General features: G+C 36.5%; 1 protein-coding gene across 7 annotated transcripts in view; it reads left to right on the top strand.

Moving 5' to 3' along the window:
• RAB23 (RAB23, member RAS oncogene family) overlaps positions 1-19,454 on the top strand; it is a 74,790-nt gene that overhangs the window by 22,743 nt on the left and 32,593 nt on the right. For 2 of the 7 annotated variants that reach the window (XM_077903528.1, XM_077903527.1), the window contains exons 4-8: positions 3,107-3,263; positions 4,795-4,877; positions 6,318-6,410; positions 6,941-7,158; positions 9,876-9,987. In XM_077903528.1, coding sequence (XP_077759654.1) covers positions 3,107-3,263; positions 4,795-4,877; positions 6,318-6,410; positions 6,941-7,116 — 509 coding nt within the window. In that variant the 3' untranslated portion in view covers positions 7,117-7,158; positions 9,876-9,987. Of the gene's footprint in view, positions 1-3,106; positions 3,264-4,794; positions 4,878-6,317; positions 6,411-6,940; positions 7,159-9,875; positions 16,304-16,658; positions 17,568-19,454 lie in introns of those variants that run through there. The other 5 variants (XR_013383285.1, XR_013383284.1, XR_013383286.1 and 2 more) reach the window with 4 other exon arrangements.

Genomic DNA, 19,454 nt, shown 5'->3' with positions numbered 1-19,454 from the left:
TAGGTGATCCCAGGTGGAAGAACTGAGACTGGGGAAAGAAAGGAGAAAAACCTATGAAAGGTGCATTAATGAGCTAATTATTACTGTAGGCAATTAGGGAATCAATTTCTGTGAGGCACCATGTAGGCTTGCCTCAAGATGGTCCCACCAAAGTGAAGCTGAGGTTTAATACCATCTTCCATAATTCAAGTTTCTCCCTGGAGATATCAGTTCCCCTTAGGATGGGCTAACCCAAGGCATCAGAAAAAGCCTAGATGCAGAAAAGCTAGTGTGGGACACCTGGGTGGCTTAGTTGTTTAAGCATCTGACTTTGGTTCAGGTCACAATCTTGGAGATCTGGGATTGAGCCCCATGTTGTGCTCCGCACTCAGCAGTGAGTCTGTTGTCTCTCTCAAATAAATAAATAAAATCTTGGGATCCCTGGGTGGCGCAGCGGTTTGGCGCCTGCCTTTGGCCCGGGGCGCGATCCTGAAGACCCGGGATCAAATCCCACATCGGGCTCCCGGTGCATGGAGCCTGCTTCTCCCTCTGCCTGTGTCTCTGCCTCTCTCTCTCTCTCTCTCTCTGTGTGACTATCATAAATAAATAAAAATTAAAAAAAATAAAAAATAAAAATAAATAAATAAATAAATAAATAAAATCTTTAAAGAAAATTAAAGCTGAGTGCCACCTGCAGCATATACTTTGAGGATATTAACAACAGGCAGGAACTGTCCATAGCTACAGTGATACTCAGGTATCTCTACCCGTATTCGTGTTTATTTACCTCCCTAGATTGCTTAAACATATTAATAGTACGTCTTCCTCCTTTTTAGACTGGCATTTTAGTACTTTTCTGTATTCCTTTGGTCTTTCCCCACACAGTCCTCCACTAAATAATTTTGGGGTTGTTATGGGCATACTTTTATCCATTTTTCATTTATTTATTTTTTTAACATTTTTATTTTTTTATTTATTTATGATAGTCACACAGAGAGAGAGAGAGAGAGAGAGAGAGGCAGAGACATAGGCAGAGAGAGAAGCAGGCTCCATGCACCTGGAAGCCCGACGTGGGATCCGATCCCGGGTCTCCAGGATCGCGCCCTGGGCCAAAGGCAGGTGCTAAACTGCTGCGCCACCCAGGGATCCCCATTTTTCATTTATTTTTTATTTTTTTATTTTTATTTATTTTTAATATTTTTAATTTTTTTTCAACTTATTTATTTATGATAGTCACAGAGAGAGAGAGAGAGAGAGAGGCAGAGACACAGGCAGAGGGAGAAGCAGGCTCCATGCACCGGGAGCCCGATGTGGGATTCGATCCCAGGTCTCCAGGATCGCGCCCTGGGCCAAAGGCAGGCGCCAAACCGCTGTGCCACCCAGGGATCCCTCATTTATTTTTATTTTTTTTTAATTTTTTTTAATTTTTGTATTTATTTATGATAGTCACACACACACACACACACACACACACACACACAGAGGCAGAGACATAGGCAGAGGGAGAAGCAGGCTCCATGCATCGGGAGCCCGATGTGGGATTCGATCCCAGGTCTCCAGGATCACGCCCTGGGCCAAAGGCAGGCGCCAAACCGCTGCGCCACCCAGGGATCCTCCTCATTTATTTTTTAAATGACATTTTGGGACACCTGACGGGCTCAGTTTGTAGAGCATGTGACTCTTAATCTCGGGGTTATGAGTTTGAGCCCCATATTGGGTGTAGAGATTACTTAAAATCTTAAGAAGAAAGAAAGATTTTTTAAACAAGGGCACTTGGGTGGCTCACTCAGTTGGGCATATCTGCCTTCCACTTGGGTCATGATCCCAGGGTTCTGGGATTGAGCCCTACATTGGGCTCCCTGCTTGGTGGGGAGTTTGCTTCTCCCTCTACTTCTGTTCGTGCTCTCTCTCAAATCTTTTTTAAAAACAGATTTTTTAAACAACATTTTGCTTTTCTTAAGCTCTCTTCCTGCCTATATCTCTGTTTTTTCTTTTTTTTTCTTTTACACATTTTTATTAAAGTACACTTCCTGTAAGAGTCCATTGGCCCTCAGATTTAAATAATAGTTGGATATAAACTTATAGTTTTTTTTTTAAAAAGATTTTATTTATTTATTCATGAGGGACAGGGAGAGAGAAAGAGGCAGAGACACAGGCAGAGGGAGAAACAGGCTCCATGCAGGGAGCCCAACATGGGACTCAATCCTGGGTCTCCAGGATCACGCCCCAGACTGAAGACAGTGCTAAACCTCTGGGCCACTGGGGCTGCCCAAAAGAACAGTTTCTTAAAGTATAATTAAATAATGTTTATTTATAGCTTAAGTAAATATTAGAGTTCAAGTAAATATAAGTTTATTTACTAGTATCCAGTGTGATCTTGTCAGTGTTGGGTTTTGGAGGGGGAGCAGGGGGACGCAGAGAGAGAGAATATTAAGTAGGCTTCATGCCTAGGGTGGAGCCCAACAAGGGGCTCAATCTCACAACCCTGAGATCATGACCTGACCTGAAATCGAGAGTCTTGACACTGAACTGACTGAGCCCACCCAGGCACCCCTCCTCAGTTTTATTTGTTCTTAAATTCCTGGAAAGTGTCAGGGAGCATCTGTTTATCTGTGTTGTATACTGTCCCCAGCCCCAGTTTTGTATTAATTTAGACAGTTTTGTAATTAATACATTTTTTGGTTTAAAATCTGTTTTAGAGTATGGAAGATTTTCCCATATGAAGTCTCTGCTTTTACAGTAATACTTAACTGCTGGTTTTTCTCTTTCATGCTCTTTTGCTTTGTACTATAGTATTCCCTTTAATGGTAATGCAGACCTTTTTTGGCCTTACAGTATCCTAAGTAGCCCAGGTATGTATGTTTTGAGTCTTAGTTGGAAACTTACACCTGAGAAATCTGGAAGGAAGGAATAATAGTAAGAAAAGGTGCCTTGGTTCCAGGAAATTCTCTTGTCCCAGGGCGATTTACTCTTATCTGTATATCTCTCTCTGTGTGTGACTATCATAAATAAATAAAAAATAAAAAAATAAAAAAATAAAAAATGTTTGAATAGGTAAAAATTGCCCTCATCCTGTATAGGATTGTTTCATTAATGTAAATAACATTTTTATTTTGTGACCTTACAGGAGCCCAGGCTTGTGTGCTTGTATTTTCTACCACAGACAGAGAATCTTTTGAAGCAATTTCCAGTTGGAGAGAGAAAGTAGTAGCTGAAGTTGGAGATATACCAACTGTACTTGTCCAAAACAAGATTGATCTCTTAGATGATTCTTGTATAAAGAAGTAAGATGTTCACTTTTGAGGGGGAGGTGGTAATTCTATAAAGTTAAAACTTATTTTAATTTTTGCATAGATCTAAAAATTTTAGGAAACCTTTTATAGAGACTGCCTTATAATTAAGTTTTCTGTGAGCTATTTTTTGTGATAGGTTTGGGTTAAAAAAATTAACATGAAATCATAAGTAGACAAAATTCAAGGAATAAACTTTGAAGGCCTTTTGGAATTCCAGTCTTAGGTCTTACACTGGAAATCCAGCTCTTGATGTTGTCAAATCTAAATATAATAAGAATGTTAATAAAAACATCCCTAGGGGAAAAAAATCCCTGTATGTTTTAATATCTAGAGCAAGTAGCTATCCTATGGTGATGACTTTAAATAAGTAGTTCAGATTCGTATTGTTTTGTATATTCAGAAATTCAGTTCAAATTTGTGAACTGAGCATCTAGATAATTTCTTTCTATAAGTATTTGCACATTGTATTATTAACTTTTTGCTAGCTTTTAAAATCTTTGCTTGGTTTTTACCTCATTTTTTGTTATGTTCTTATATTAGTTATCTGTTGCTGTATAACAATTTAACCCAAAACTTAGTGCCTTCAACAAAAATTTATTTTTTCCATTTCTCTGTGTCAGGAATTTGAGGGTGGATTAATCATGTGTTTCTGGTTCAGGTTTTTCATGAAAACAAGCTGTTGTCACAGTCAAGCTGTTACACAGGACAGTAGTCATGTAAAGCATGACTGGGGCTGGAGGATCCAATTCTAGAACGCTCACTCACTTGGCCTGTTGCCATGTGGACCTCTCCCTAGGGCTGCTTGAGTGTCGGCACAGCATGGCAGCAGCTTTCCCCAAGCAGGATTCAAAACAGAGTGAAGCAGAAGCCCTAATGTCTCTTATGACCTAATCTCAGAAGTCACATACTATCACTTCTGTGTATTGATCACACAGACTAACCTTGATTACAGTGTAGGAAGAAACTACACAAGGTTGTGAAGACCAGGAAGAAGGTGAAGAAGGGTGGGGTGGAATCATCCGGAATGATTTTAGAGCAGAGCTACTACAGTCTTATTAAAACTAAGATCAGAGTCATAATAAAACTAAAATTAGGAGTCTGCTCTCATAGACGGAGTCGTTAATTTAATGACTTTGGCTTTGACAGCAAAGTAGTTTCACAGCCAGTAAGAGTAAAGTAAGGAATGCAGTGTAAGATTTTCAGAGTATGATTAAATTCAAATGTTTTTAAAAACAAAATTAATTTAAGTGTTATATAACAAAAAGTGATATTTAGCCATTTTAAGACTAGAGTTTAATGACCATAGAATTGACAGTATAATGGTGTTTATCCCACAACAATACTGAAAACTAAAAATCCTGTTTAAGTACTGACAACATAACTTTCAACTACTCTGGAAGGTCTGACACCCACACCCCTAAGCTGTATTCAGTACATGTAATAAAAATGATTTTTTAAAACAAGCTATCAGAAGGTATCTTTATAAGTGCTTTTTTTTTTTTTTTTTTTAATCGATACATAGTGAGGAAGCCGAGGCACTGGCAAAAAAGTTAAAGCTCAGATTCTACAGAACATCAGTGAAAGAAGATCTAAATGTGACTGAAGGTAAACTGCCTTTAAGAAAAATTTAATAGAGATCCCTGGGTGGCTCAGCAGTTTAGCGCCTGCCTTCGGCCCAGGGCGTGATTCTGGAGTCCCGGGATCAAGTCCCACATCAGGCTCCCTGCATGGAGCCTGCTTCTCCCTCTGCCTATGTCTCTGCCTCTCTTTCTGTGTCTCTCATGAATAAATAAATAAAATCTTTAAAAAAAATAGCAAGAAGTTTGTTTTATTCTTCTTACATTTTTTTCTGTTGTGGTTTCCAGAAGTCATATATGTAATAACAGGATTTTCTTGTCACCTATCATTAAGTAAAATTTAAAAGCATGATGTTTCTTAGAGTCCTTAACTAATTACTAATGACTCTGAATACTTATTACTCTCTGTTGCCAAACTTTGGTGGGTTTTGTTTTGTTTTTTATCTTTAAAAATATAACTGTATATATTTGAGTGTGTATGCATGTATGTGTTTTTCATGGATACCTTTTTAAATTACTGAATTGTTTGAGAACTCCACTATAGTGGATGTTCCATTAGGCGGTTATAATGACCTTAATTTGTTCTTATGTGTGTGTTTTTTAAAGATTTATTAATTTATTTGAGAGGTGAGGGAGGAGAGGCAGAGGGAGAGAATTCTCAAGCAGACTCCCCAGTGAGTACAGAGCCCAACATGGGGCTCATTCCCACGACCCATGAAATAATGACCTCAGCCAAAACCAAGAGATCAGCTCCCAACCAGCTGAGCTATTCAGGCTCCCCTGGTTGTTTTTTGTTTTTGTTTTTTTAAGTAATCCCCCAACGTGGGACTGGAACTTATGACCCTGAGGTCAAGAGTCCCGTGCTCTACTGACTGAGCCAGCCAGGCACCCCTGACCTTAATTTGTTTAGTAATATTTCCCAGTTTAAGAAAGTGAGAGTAGAGAAAGGTGATTATTTTTCTCGTTCCAGAACTGCTACTTATATTGTTAGATTGCAACTTGATTGTTGCTCAAGTGTCTTCTAGGTAGTTTTTTTCACCTAAAGAAAGGAGATATGTTTTCAAGACTGAGTTAATGTGGTATATTGCTGATTGTTGATCCCTATTCAAGTATCTAAAACTAATGACTACTAAGTATTATTTCATTTCTTTACTAATAAAATGCCATATATATTTATAATTACTATTGTACTTAGGCATTGCTCAAATAATTCTTTTTTTGAATGCTCAAGTAATTTTTAAAAGTTGAGTTTTTTCAACTAGATTATATACTTCCAATTTAATTTTAAATGGAAAGGAAATAAGGATTCATCCTTTTGGTAAGGATGAATGTAAGAATACAAATATTTCAAAATAAATAAATGTCATTAGCAAGTATACAATATTATAGTGAGTGATATGAAACAACAGATTTTACATGCATAAATTATACTGACCTGGTAAGATTTTTGCTTTTGCTTTTATTCTAGTTTTTAAATATTTGGCTGAAAAATACCTTCAAAAACTCAAACAGCAAATAGCTGAGGATCCAGAATTAATGCATTCAAGTAGTAACAAAATTGGTAAGTACTCAAGAAATTTCAGTCCCATGTTTACCTGCTAAATTTATTTTCCATTCATTATTACCATATTTACTATTTTTTAATCATCTTTTTATTGTGTGGGTTCTTTTTTTTTTTTTTAAGTAAGCTCCATGCACAACTTTGAGCCCAATGCAAGGCTTGAACTCACAACCCTAAGATCAAGATCTGAGCTAAGATCAAGAATTGTATGCTTAACTGAGCTACCCAGGCACCCCATATTTACTATTTTTTTTTAAAGATTTATTTATTTATTTTAGAGAAAGAGAGGGCAAGTCGGGGGAAGGGTAGAGGGAGAGAGAGAGAGACAAGCAGACTCCACACTGAGTGCAGAGCCTGATGGGGGTTTAGTCAGGACCCCAAGATCATGACCTGAGCCGATATTGAGATGCTTAAACAACTGAACCACTCAGGTGCCCCTGCTATTTTTTTAATATAATATGTTCATTTCTCTTTTTTTTAAGAGAGATTTTATTTATTTATTTATTTATTTATTTATTTATTTATTTGAGACACAGAGGCAGAGACACAGGCAGAGGGAGAAGCAGGCTCCTCGCAAGGAGCTGGATGCAGGACTCGATTCCGGATCCCTGGATCAGGCCCTGAGCCAAAGGCAGACGCTCAATCACTGAGCCACCCAGATGTCCCAATGTTTATTTCTTTAAGAAATGTGATTAGAAAGTATTAGATTAGCAATTGTTAAACTTAGTATCAACTCTCATATTAAAAGGTATATTGAGTTAAAAGATTTTTTTTAACTATTGAACTTTCTATGTATTAAGAGAGCAGGGATAAAGACTTTACAAAGGTCTGTCCTATGTATAAATGGGCTCTTAACACTTGTTTTTTTTTTTTTTTTTTTTTAATATTATTTATTTATTCATGAGAGACACAGAGAGAGAGAGGCAGAGAGACAGGCAGAGGGAGAAGCAGGCTCCATGCAGGGAGCCTGATGTGGGACTCGATCTTGGGACTCCAGGATCACGCCCTGAGCCAAGGGCAGGCACTAAACCGCTGAGCCATCCAGGGATCCCCAACACTTGTTCCTCTGACACTATACTTGTACTATTTCCATACACTTTACTGAATTTTTTTTTTGTAATACTAAATGCCTGCAAAGTTTAACATTTCCTAAAGAATAACTATGTTGTCTTCTCTATAACAGTCACTGGACTGACTATGTCATGTTTTTTGCTATGGCTACCAGGAAGTTGAGAACCAAATTTTCTGTTACTAAAGCTTCTGTGTAGTCTCTTAGGGACTCCATATCTGTATTTTGACACACCCCCCCCCCCATACATGTACTCACATTATTTTCTTGACCTGTTTTAACTTCTTTTCCCCCTTGGTTCTTGCTTCTTTTTGTTGTTATTTTGCCATTTTTATTGAATATGTTCTTCCTGTCAGACACCTCAAATGCTTTGTGAAACAAAATAGGACAGTTGTAATAAGCTTCTGTCTAGCTTTGTCTTCTGAGCTCCATTCTTGTCTCTTCCAATTTCCTGAGTGAAGCCCTTTGATAGATTTGTATTATGGAGAATATTAAATGCAGCTCTCTTCATGCTGAGATCTAAAGACAATATCATCTATCCTGTATGGCCTTAAGCCCCACTCATATATGTACCTGTTTTCCAGTTCTGCCAGAGGTCTTGCTGTATCTTAAACATTCTTTTTTTTTTTTTTTTTTTCAATTTTTATTTATTTATGATAGTCACAGAGAGAGAGAGAGGGGCAGAGACATAGGCTGAGGGAGAAGCAGGCTCCATGCACCGGGAACCCGATGTGGGATTCAATCCCGGGTCTCCAGGATCGCGCCCTGGGCCAAAGGCAGACGCCAAACCGCTGCGCCACCCAGGGATCCCCTGTATCTTAAACATTCTAACACTGTCTTCTTCATTCTTGCTTATTTTGGTTCTTTCATCAAGAATGACTTCTTTCAGGATGCCTGGGTGGCTCAGTGGTTGAGCATCTGCCTTTGGCTCAGGGCGTGATCCCGGAATTCCTGGGATCAAGTCCCACATTGGGCTTCCTGCATGGAGCCTGCTTTTCCCTCTGCCTATGTCTCTGCATCTCTCTCTCTAGGTCTCTCATGAATAAATAAATAAAATCTTTATAAATAATAATAATAGATAAATAGATAGATTAGATAGATAGATAGATTAGATAGATAGATAGATAGATAGAATGACCTCTTTCCCATCCCTGTCAAAGAACTATTCATTCCTCAAGGACTGTCTAGAAAGCTTTCTCTGCTCGCTGTATATCTAGCTAAAGCAATTACTGCTATTCTTTTCTTCTAAATGAAGAGAGATCTAAGTCCAATACATTGCCAGTTGTCCAGTTCTACCTTTTTTATTAGTCTGTCGTTTCTTATATTTTAGGTATAATTGGTCCTTCCTTGGAACCATCTGTGGGATCTTGGGTCCCTTTTATGACACTTAAGGAAGAGTAGCTAAAGCATTACTTACCTGCATACTACCTTACGTCACTTATTAGATTGTAAACTTCTTGTGGGCAGGAATTGGTTATAGTCATCTTTGTATTGCTGATAGTGTCTCTGGCACAGACTTGTGTATCATGGAGGATAAGTTGTTTGTTTATTTATTTATGATAAATTGTTTATAAACTAGAGATTATAGTATTAGAGCAGCACAGTTCAAAATGGGAACTATAGTAGTTAAAAGTTTTCATTTAGTTCATCCTTTAATTTACTTACCGCTTTAATTATTTGTAGACCATTTCGTTGTTGTTTTACCCTAGATAGGAAAATCCCACATTACTACAGCTTTTACATATGCAATGTTTTTATTAACATAAAATCTCACAAATACTGTTGTGAACTACAAATCTGGTATTCTTGAGGAAATTATATGATGTAAAAGATAATAAGTGAAATTATTAAAATTATCATACTTGCTGATAGCAAATTCAGAAATAGATTGTTAGTGAAAAGATGCAGAACTGTGTGTACAGTTAATCATCAGTTTGGTAATTAAGGGAGAAAAAAATGCATTTGCATTTTTGCTTAAATATGCATAAAATATCTCTGGAAGGAAACAGGAAAAGTGAAAAACATACATGCTTTAGGGAAGGTAAACTGGTGATTTGGAACGGAGACTTTACTGTGTAATCCCTTTTGTACCCTTTGAATTTTGACAAACGATATATATTGGCTATTAAAAATAAACGTGGAGCACTTAGGTGGCTTAGTTGGTAGAACATACAACTCGATCTCAGGGTCATGAGTTCGAGCCCAGTGTTTACTTAAAAAGGAGGGGTAGAGTTTACTTAAAAAAAAACTTATAAAATAAATGAAATGAAAACAAAAGCTTAAAGTTGTAAATACTGAAAATATTACTGATTTACTAAGATGCTGGATACACAGTGTACAATAGGTAACCCTGAACTATATCAGTATCACTCTCTCTGTTTTTCCTCAATTTACAGGTGTCTTTAATACATCAACTGGAAGTCACTTGGGTCAAAATTCAAGTACCCTTAATGGTGGAGATGTCATCAATCTTCGACCCAACAAACAGAGAACCAAGAAAAATAGAAATCCTTTTAGCAGCTGTAGCATACCCTAAAACATTTTAGGGAGGAAAAAAAAATTGAGTTATGTTGTGCAATTCAGTAAGAAATGCATCCAACTGTCATGGTATGTTACAAGTTTTTTTTTTTTTTTTAAGCAGACTTTGCACCTAATGGCTCTGTGAAAGTTGACAGACTTAAATATTGTTCTGCAGTGCTTTTCAGGTGGAGTGAAATCTTTGGTGGAAAGATTACTGCCTTGTGGACTTGTTTTAATTTTGTTTTTTTTACATCAGACGAAGCTTCTCCTGTTTTTGAAGGAATGCTGTAAAAAATGTCAAAAACAGGTTTTGCTGAATTTTAAGTGCTGGAAAACATAAATGGAATGCCCCAAATATATCGGTACAGATTTTAATATTATTGACCAAGGAGAGATAGCAAGCATTGTATTTCTGAAATTGGTCATATAGCTTTTATGGAAAGTAGTATTGAATCCAAATACTTACAAAAAAAACAATAGTGTAAGGTAAACCATAAATCTTGCCAGACTGCATTAGTGTATATTTGTCAATGTTACTTGTGCAATATCTGTATAATGTAGAATATGGAGTTATGTATGCAGATATCTGGTACTGAAGTATACTGAAGGTATATTCAGTACTAAGGAAAGAGAATCTAATTCATTCATTCTTAAAATCATTTACACATTGCGTGTATGTTAAAAGTTTTTATTTTCAAATAAGAAATTCCAGACATATATTTTGCAAAACAAGCTCAGATTTTAAAAGTGCTTTGTGCCAAAAATATCATACCTAATTTTTACAGTGCTTTACTATCAGAATTTATATTGTTTATATCTTTTAAAAGCAGTTTTCCTCTCTGACAGGGTAGATAAAAGAGTAGAAATGTTTAATGCTAGAGTATTTCCCAGGTGAGACTTGCTGCAAAATCTTTCTCACATGTCCATCTATAAGCATGAGGAGCTCGTGCTGGCCAAGCCCTTATGATGTCTGGCACCCCTGCAGTTATCCCGTGGGTCCTGTGAAATGCAGTGGTGCATCTAGCGCCTTTTTCTGCTGAAAATGCAATTTTGAACTTTTAAGGTTATGCTATCAATTTTTTAAATGCAGAAAAGATGATCTTTTGTCTTCATCTGCATGATAGATTTTATAAGGACCTGCAACTCTAAAGCATCTTTTCGTTTACACATTTTTGTATGGTATTTTAAGATGATCACTTAAAAATTTCTAGAAACTTCGGTTTGTATAGCACTTTCTCAAGGGCTCTGTCAGCACCACATGCAGAATAATTTCTTTTAAGAACTGATTTTCACAGTAATCACGTGGCAGAGCATAAATATGGTAACTTGGGACAGTAGTTTTCCAACTAAGATAATTGCATGAACTCTGTTAAAAAACGATTATTGTTCATCAATGACTTTGTTTTTAACCCCTCCCTATATACCTGGTTTTCGCAGGATTTCAAGACATGTAACTTTTCCTGGAAAATGTGTCATAAATTCATTTTTCATTATTTGAACAAATGCATAATGTTGTATGTATTTCTTCTGTATGTTCTGTCTCTAAGTCTTACATCTGCACCATCCTCTTCCCTTTGTCCAGATTAACATTGAAAAGAATAGAATTTTCTGGGGTATGTCCTTTTTAAGGGGTCAAGAGTGAATGTTTGCTTTTCATAGTATGGAAATAATCTGGTATTATCTATTTTAAAGTAATATAAAATATTAATTTTTATGTCACCAAGTTGACTTCACTCCCATTGCTGGCAGTGGGATAGGTGTTGGGGGAAAAAATTCCATTCCTAACAATGGGTATCTGTTAATGATTCCTTTTTCCTTTTCTACTCTCTTAGAATACAGTCTCTTTAATTTTTGCACAAAACATATTTTACAGCAAATAGTTTTGTGGTCTTTAGTAGCCAAAAAAAAAAAAAATCATGTTATGTAATATGTTGTAGTTCTATTTCATATTAATTAAATATGTGGGGGAAGAGATTGCTACTTTTCTATATAAAAAAGATAATCTCTCATGGTGGTTGAAGTTTCCTGATAGTTGTAATATAATTTTATGTGTTTAGTTTTGTCCTTTTTTCTTATAAGAACTGAGAGAGAGCTTTGTTACACATTTGAATTTTTATTTGCACTTGTGTATTTTCCACTTATGATTATTCATTTTAAATCACTAAGAAGGTCTGAAAATCAGTTAAATACTTTCTCAATTTAATTCTAAAACCTAAGTCTAACCCCACCCCCAGCAGCTGGTTCAGCAGTTTAGCGACACCTTCACTACCTGTGTCTCTGCCTCTCTCTCTCTCTGTGTCTCTCATGAATAAATAAATAAAATCTTAATCCCCCCCACAAGTACCTTAATTCTTCTAAATCACTTTACTGTTAATTTGTAATGAACTACGGACACTAAAGAAAACACTGGCTAAGACTCCAGGATGTTGTTTGTGCATTTGTACTCTCATGTACTTTTTTACCTGGTGGCTGGTTTCTAGTATACAGACAGAGAGCTGTGGAATGACTGCCATATTGCAGAGCCCCCAGTTCTCCTTTCCTCTCTGTCAGCCTTACAAATTAGATAGCTTACCGAATAGCCCTTATATAAGGCAATATACAGTTGAACCTTGGACAATGCCAGTTTGAACTGTGTGGGTCCACTTCCATGCGGATTTTTTACAGGACTATAAATGTATTTTTTCTTCCTTATGGTTGTCTTAATAACATTTTCTTTTCTCCTGGCTTACTTTATAAGAATACAGTATGGAATACACACAACATACAGAATATTTGTTAATAGACAGCTTATGTTATCAGTAGGGCTTAGTAGTTAAGTGTTAGGGGAGTCAAAAGTTATACTTGGATTTTTCACAGTGTGGGGGTTGGTGCTGCTTATCCCGGTGTTGTTCAAGGATCAACTGTATTTCTGTTGTTATTAGTGCCATAAGATGAAATCCGTTGCCATTAATTAGTACTTACTATCAGGTGGGAACTATACAAAGTACCTTGCAAACAGTAATTTAATCTTTACAGCAATTCTATGGAGTATTATTATTCCTTCCCTTTTTTCAAAGGAGGAGGAGAATGAAGATCTAAGTTTGTCAGAGTCACATATTCGATAGCAACAAAGCCATTTTCTATCCTATTTTGTAACTATTATGTTTATATTACCCAGACATAAAAAGATGTGCTATCTTCCATTATACTTTATAGTCTAATATATATGAATGGATTTGATACTGCTTTATATATGCAGTTATATTTTATGGAGGAATTACTACTGCTAGGAACATTTTCAGCGTTTAACTGTCCTAACATAATATTGATTTCTTATTTGATGCATTTGTCTTAAAAAGAGAATTAAAATAATAAAGTAACTATTTTTCAATCAAAAGTCTAATTTCTCATCTGAAATTATGGGGAGGGATGTATCCTAAAAGACTGATTTAATAATATTTTAGTATAGATTTGATAGTTTCATCAAAAAAATTTAAATAATTAAAAATATGAAGAAAACCTTTTGAATTGGGATTATGTACTTAGTTTAAAAAAAAAAAAAGTTAACCACTCCCAAGTACATTATAAGAGGCTTATGTAAAGGAATTCTGACTAGCCATTTTTAGTTAAAGTAGAAGATCAAAGTTGAAGGATTTAGCTTGGTTATATTGATTATTAAATGCTGAAATAATTTAATAAAGTAAGTTAAGCAATCTACATAAATGAATATATTAAATAAAAAAATAGGGGTGCCTGGCTAGTTCACATGGTGGAGCATGCAACTCTTGATCTCGGGGTTCTAAATTTGAGCCCCAAGTGGGTATAGAGAATACGTAAAAAAAATCTTCAAAACAAAAATTATTACCCATGCTGAATGTCAACATGGATGCAGAAGTTGTCATTGAAAGGTTTTTTATTTTCCCTATTTTTATATTTCTTATAATTCAGTTTTTCATATATTTAAGTGACAGACTCAAATATATTTCTATTATTTTTAATTGTTATAGAGAAATCAAAGGCTGAATTTGCTTTTTGTGTTATGTGTGACACCTTGTTTTTTGTGTTACGTGTGACACCTCTATAATTCTTACATTCTTTGTGCTATTATTAAATATGTACATATTTCATCTCTTCTAATTAAAATGTTACTCAAACTTTTCTACTTTTAAAATTGTAATGAGAATATTTTGCTCTTCTATTGGATTGTAAGAAAAAAACAATGTCATACTGATCTTGAAATTTCCTAGTATGGCTTTTACACAGATTTATAAATTACATGAATTAAAGCAGATTATAAACAAACACTTAAAATTTAAATGCATGATACTTATTGCTGAGAGAAATTAAAGGAGATTTAAATGGATGTATTATGTACATGATTGGAAAACTCAGTATTGTTTTGTTGTCAGCTCTTTCTAAATTGATCTATAGATTCAATGCAATTCCAATCAAAATCCCAGCAGGCATTTTATTGAAAATGTTAAAGTTTATCTAAAAGTTATGTGATGAACCTAGGATAGCCAAAACAATTTTGAAAAAGAAAAGAGTTGAAGAACTGCGACTCTATGATTTTAAGATTCTCAGTATAGGTGCAGTAAAGAAGATACATAGATCATTGAAACAGACTAGAATCCAGAAATATACCCACAAAAATATGGTCAAGTGACTTTTAACAAAGACTTCATAACAGTTCCATGGATAAAGGGAAAATGTACTGGAATAACTAGATATTTTGAATCTTAGGACTTAACCTCATAATATCCTCAAAATATAATTTGTGGTGGGTTATTAACCTAATAAATAAAAGCTAAAACTAAGGCTTCTAGAAGAAAACAGGAAATAATCCACATGACCTTAGGGTAAGCAAGTATATCTTAGGTCTTAGAAAGTGCTAACTGTAAGAGAATCAGTAAATTGAATACAATGAAAATTTAAAACTTCTACTCAAAGACATGGTTAAGAAATGAGTAGACAAGCCATATACCAGGAGAATATATCTGTAATAATCATATCTCATGAGGGACTTATAACTATAATACGTTAAAAAAAAACCCAACCCTTGGGATCCCTGGGTGGCGCAGCGGTTTAGCGCCTGCCTTTGGCCCAGGGCGCGATCCTGGAGACCCGGGATCGAATCCCACGTCAGGCTCCCGGTGCATGGAGCCTGCTTCTCCCTCTCCCTGTGTCTCGGCCTCTCTCTCTCTCTCTCTGTGTGTGACTATCATAAAAAAAAAAATAATAATAAATAAATAAATAAAACAGTTAAAAAAAAAACCCAACCCTACAACTCATTTATAAAAGACAACACAAATAAAAATGAGTAAAATACTTTAACAGACACATAATAGGGAAAGATATATGAATAGGCAATAAGTACATGGGAAAATGCTCAAAACGTTAGTCATCAGGAAAGTGTGAATTAATACAACAATAAGATGCCATTACAAGCCTCTAAAATAGCTAAAATTAATAATTGACAAAATACTTGTATAGATGTGGACTAATTGGAACTCTGATTTAGTCACTTTGGGAACCTTGGCAATTTCTAATAAAATCAAAGATACATCATCTATATGACCCAGAAATTTCCCTTCTAGGTATTTACCCAAGAGAAATAAAATCTTAAGTGTATGAAAAGAGTTGTACAAGAATGTTCATAGCAGCTTTAAAATAGACTGAAACTGTGCCTGGGTGGTTCAGTCGGTTAAGCAAGCATCTGCCTTTGTCTCAGGTCATGATCCCAGGGTCCTGGGATCGAGCCTTAGCCTCCCTGATGAGTGAACAATCTATTTCTTCCTCTCCTTCCTCTGCCTCCCATGCCCCACTCATTCTCACTTGCAGTCTCTCAAATAAATAAATAAAATCTTTAAAAAATAAAAGTAGCCCCAAGCTGGAAAAATGCAGATACCACCAACACATGAATAGTTATACTAATTGTAGTATATTCATACAATGAAATAATACTCATAATTAAAATGAACAAACTATTAATCTACAAAACAACATGAATCTCAAAAAATGCTGGGTGAAAGAAGTCTGAGAAAAAGAGTATGTACTGTATAGTTTCGTTTATATGAAGTCCTAGAGTGGGCAAATCTAAATAAGAACAGTAGTTGCTTCTGGGAGCATGCATTGACAAGAAAAAGGCATAGAGAATATTCTTGGGTGAGGAAGATATATCTTGATATGGGTGTGTATTACATAGCTATGTATATGTATGTTTATGCATACACAGCTATATGGGTATGTCAAAACATTGAATTATACACTTAAGATCTGTATATTTCACTGTAAACTACACCTCAATAAAAAATTAGAAAAATAATGTGCTTGTTTTCCGGGAAACACTGCTTTAATGATGAATTATATTTAAATTAATATTTATTTGGAACTACTTCTAAGAAAGGTGATGGCTTAAGCACTAACATTTGGATATCCTTTATGGAATCTGGCCAATGGAATATAAAATCGATGAACAACCTGAGTAGTAGATAGTCTCCAAAGACGGCCCCCAAATATGTGCATGCAGCTACTTCCATCAGGAGGGAGAGCTTATGTCTCTTCTTGAATCTGATGTGGGCCTCTAACTGCTTCATCTAATTAAATGCAGAGACGTAACAGCCTGGGATCTCTGAACCCAGGCATTAATAAGCCTTCTGCTTCCTCCTTCTGAAACCCAGCAGCCATGGTGTGAGGAAACAGTTAAGTGAAAAGGCCTGTGTGGCAAAAATAAAGGGCTCCAGCGAACAGCCCCAGCTGAGCTCCTGTGTGACAGCCAGCACCAATCTGGAGTAGTCTTGGAGATGGATCACCCAGCCTCAGTCAAACCAGCCTTGCTAGTGCCAAATATAGCAGAGATGAGCTACCCCACTGAGCCCTGCCGAAACTGCAAAATCACAAACAAGTAAATGATTATTGCTTTAAGTTACTAAATTTTGGAGTTGTGTATTACATAGCAATTGATAATTAAAACAACTTACAATGGAACGCCTGGGTGGTACAGCGGTTGAGCATCTGCCTTTGGCTCAGGGCATGATCCCAGTTTGGGGATTAAGTCACACATCAGGCTCCCTGTGAGGAGTCTGCTTCTCCCTCTGCCTATGTCTCTGCCTCTCTTTGTGTCTCTCATTAATAAATAAATAAAATCTTTAAAAAAATAAAACAATTTACATTAACACTGGAATATGGAAAATACCATCCACATGGCACAAATTTCAAGGAATTTTTCCCACGTGGCATAGATGGAACCAGATTGAAGGAGGACATGTAGGGCTTGCTCATCATTCCTTTCCTGAGGAAGGAGTGCTGGGCTTCCGAGAATAGAAGAAATCCTGATGAAATGCTTCATACAAACCCTTTAGGATTTTGGTTGGGATTGCATAAAAATAGATTAATTTGGGGCAAATTGTCATCTTTGTCATATTGAGTCTTTCTATGTAGAAACGTCATAGTGTCCCTTTATTCAAGTCTGTGTGTGTGTGTGTGTGCATGTGTGTCAGTAAAATTTGAAATTTGTTAACTTTTCTAGTGGTTCATCCTAAGTATATTGGTCCAGTATTGGGATTTCAAATAAACTGTGTTGGAGATTATCTGGGTCTTTGGGCAAATCTTTTGGTCTCAAAGAAGGAGTAAAAGTTTGTATTTTCTGTGGTGATTTTGCAAGATTTACAGAGTATAGGAAATAGGGAGGAAGCTATCTCAGAATTTCACTGCTGTGCCCACTGGCTGCTTCTCAAAGTTTATTCTCTAGGGTTGTTCCTTGGTGCTGCCCCACCCCACCTTCCCACACTCACCTTGGCAACAGGCACCAATCCTCCTCTTAGAGGTTCACTACATCCATCCCCTTTGTGCTCACTTCACTAGGGCAGACTTAATGAGCTGCTGTTCTGGCAGGGCTTCCTGCTGACAGCCCTGCAGCTTTACTACCTCCACTCCAGGTGTGGGGGGCTGGGTTCTGTCCTGGGCATCATTGCTTACTTCCCAAGCAAGCTTTTCCTTTTTCATTTATTGAATTTCAGGCTGCTTATCCTCACCCCCCCAACCCTCACCCCACTCTGGTCCTGTTTGCACTTTGTCTTGTAGAAATTGCTCTGGCCTATATCTTCTCTTTTTCCATCCCTGAAACAGAATTGTTCCCATGTTTATATTATACTTGTCATTTCAATGACATTTGAAAACTCATCCCTGAAATGGGAGATTTCAGAATTATCTTTCTTAAGCAGATATCTGATTATAACCAAAATCTTAATGGTTCTGTGAATACTTAGATGGTAATCTTAATGTCTCTTCTGAGCATTCAGGACTCCCCAACATTTCACTCTAGCTCACCTTCTTACTGTGGGCTTACGTGTATCTGATATTTTGATTACATGTGGGCTTCTTACTGTGGGCTTACATGTGTCTGATTACCATTTCTAGAACCTACCCACAGTTTGCCATTCTCAGCCTTTTATATTGATTTCTTGACCAGAAATGTCCATTCATTTATCATATAGTTGTTGTTGACTCATATAGTTGTTGACGGCCTTCCACATACCAAACACTGTCAATAATAACATTGTTTAAAAAAAAAAAAAACAATCATGCTTAGACTTTGGAAGAAAATAGTTTCTTTGATCAAAACTATATTTTGTGTGTCTAGATGTTTGAAAATATCAAATATTAAACTGTGACAATATGCAGAGGCTGTCTGTTGACACATGAACTGAGTTAGTGCCAGTGGTTCACATGTAAGGAAGTGAGCTTAAACTTACCCTGAACCAGATCATAATCCACTAGGAGGGACAGGCATGAATCTTGTCAGCTAATGATAAGAGCCAGGAAATAACACTGAAGAAGTCTCTGGGTTTGTAGTGAAAAATAGTTCCATAAATAACAGGGAACAGACATGGCAAGAGATACGATAGATTCTATCTTTGGCTAATTATAGATGTCAGATGCTATGACTGATTGTGTGCACACCCTCCCCCATTCATATGTTGAAATCCTCATCTCCAGCATGATGGTGTTAGGAGGTAGGGCCTTTGATAGAGGATTGGGTCATGAGAGCAGGGCCCTCAACAGTGAGATTAGTGCCCTTATCAAAGGGACTCCAGACTGCTCATTTGCCCTCTCTGCCATGTGAGGACACAGCAAAAGATGCCTGTCCATGACCCAGGAGGCAGGTTCTCACTGGACACCGAATCTACTGATGCCTTGATCTTGAAATCTACAGCCTCCAGAACGGTGAGAAATAAATATCTGATATTTATAAGCCATTCATTCTATGGATTCCATGGTGTTTTCTTATTGCAGCCCCAAACAACTAAGACAGAAAATGGGTACTAAGAAGTGGGTTACTGATATAACAAATACCTAAAACTATGGAGGTGGCTTTGGAACTGGGTAATGGGCAGAGACTGGAAGGATTTTGGGGTGCATGTGAGAAAAATTCCATATTGCCATGAATGGACCACTGATGGTAGTTCTGGTGAGAA

The sequence above is a fragment of the Canis aureus genome, chromosome 7 (genome assembly GCF_053574225.1).
Source record: "Canis aureus isolate CA01 chromosome 7, VMU_Caureus_v.1.0, whole genome shotgun sequence".
NCBI lineage: Eukaryota > Metazoa > Chordata > Mammalia > Carnivora > Canidae > Canis > Canis aureus.
The sequence above is the reverse complement of the archived record's forward strand: the minus strand, read 5'-3'. Positions and strand labels throughout refer to the sequence as shown.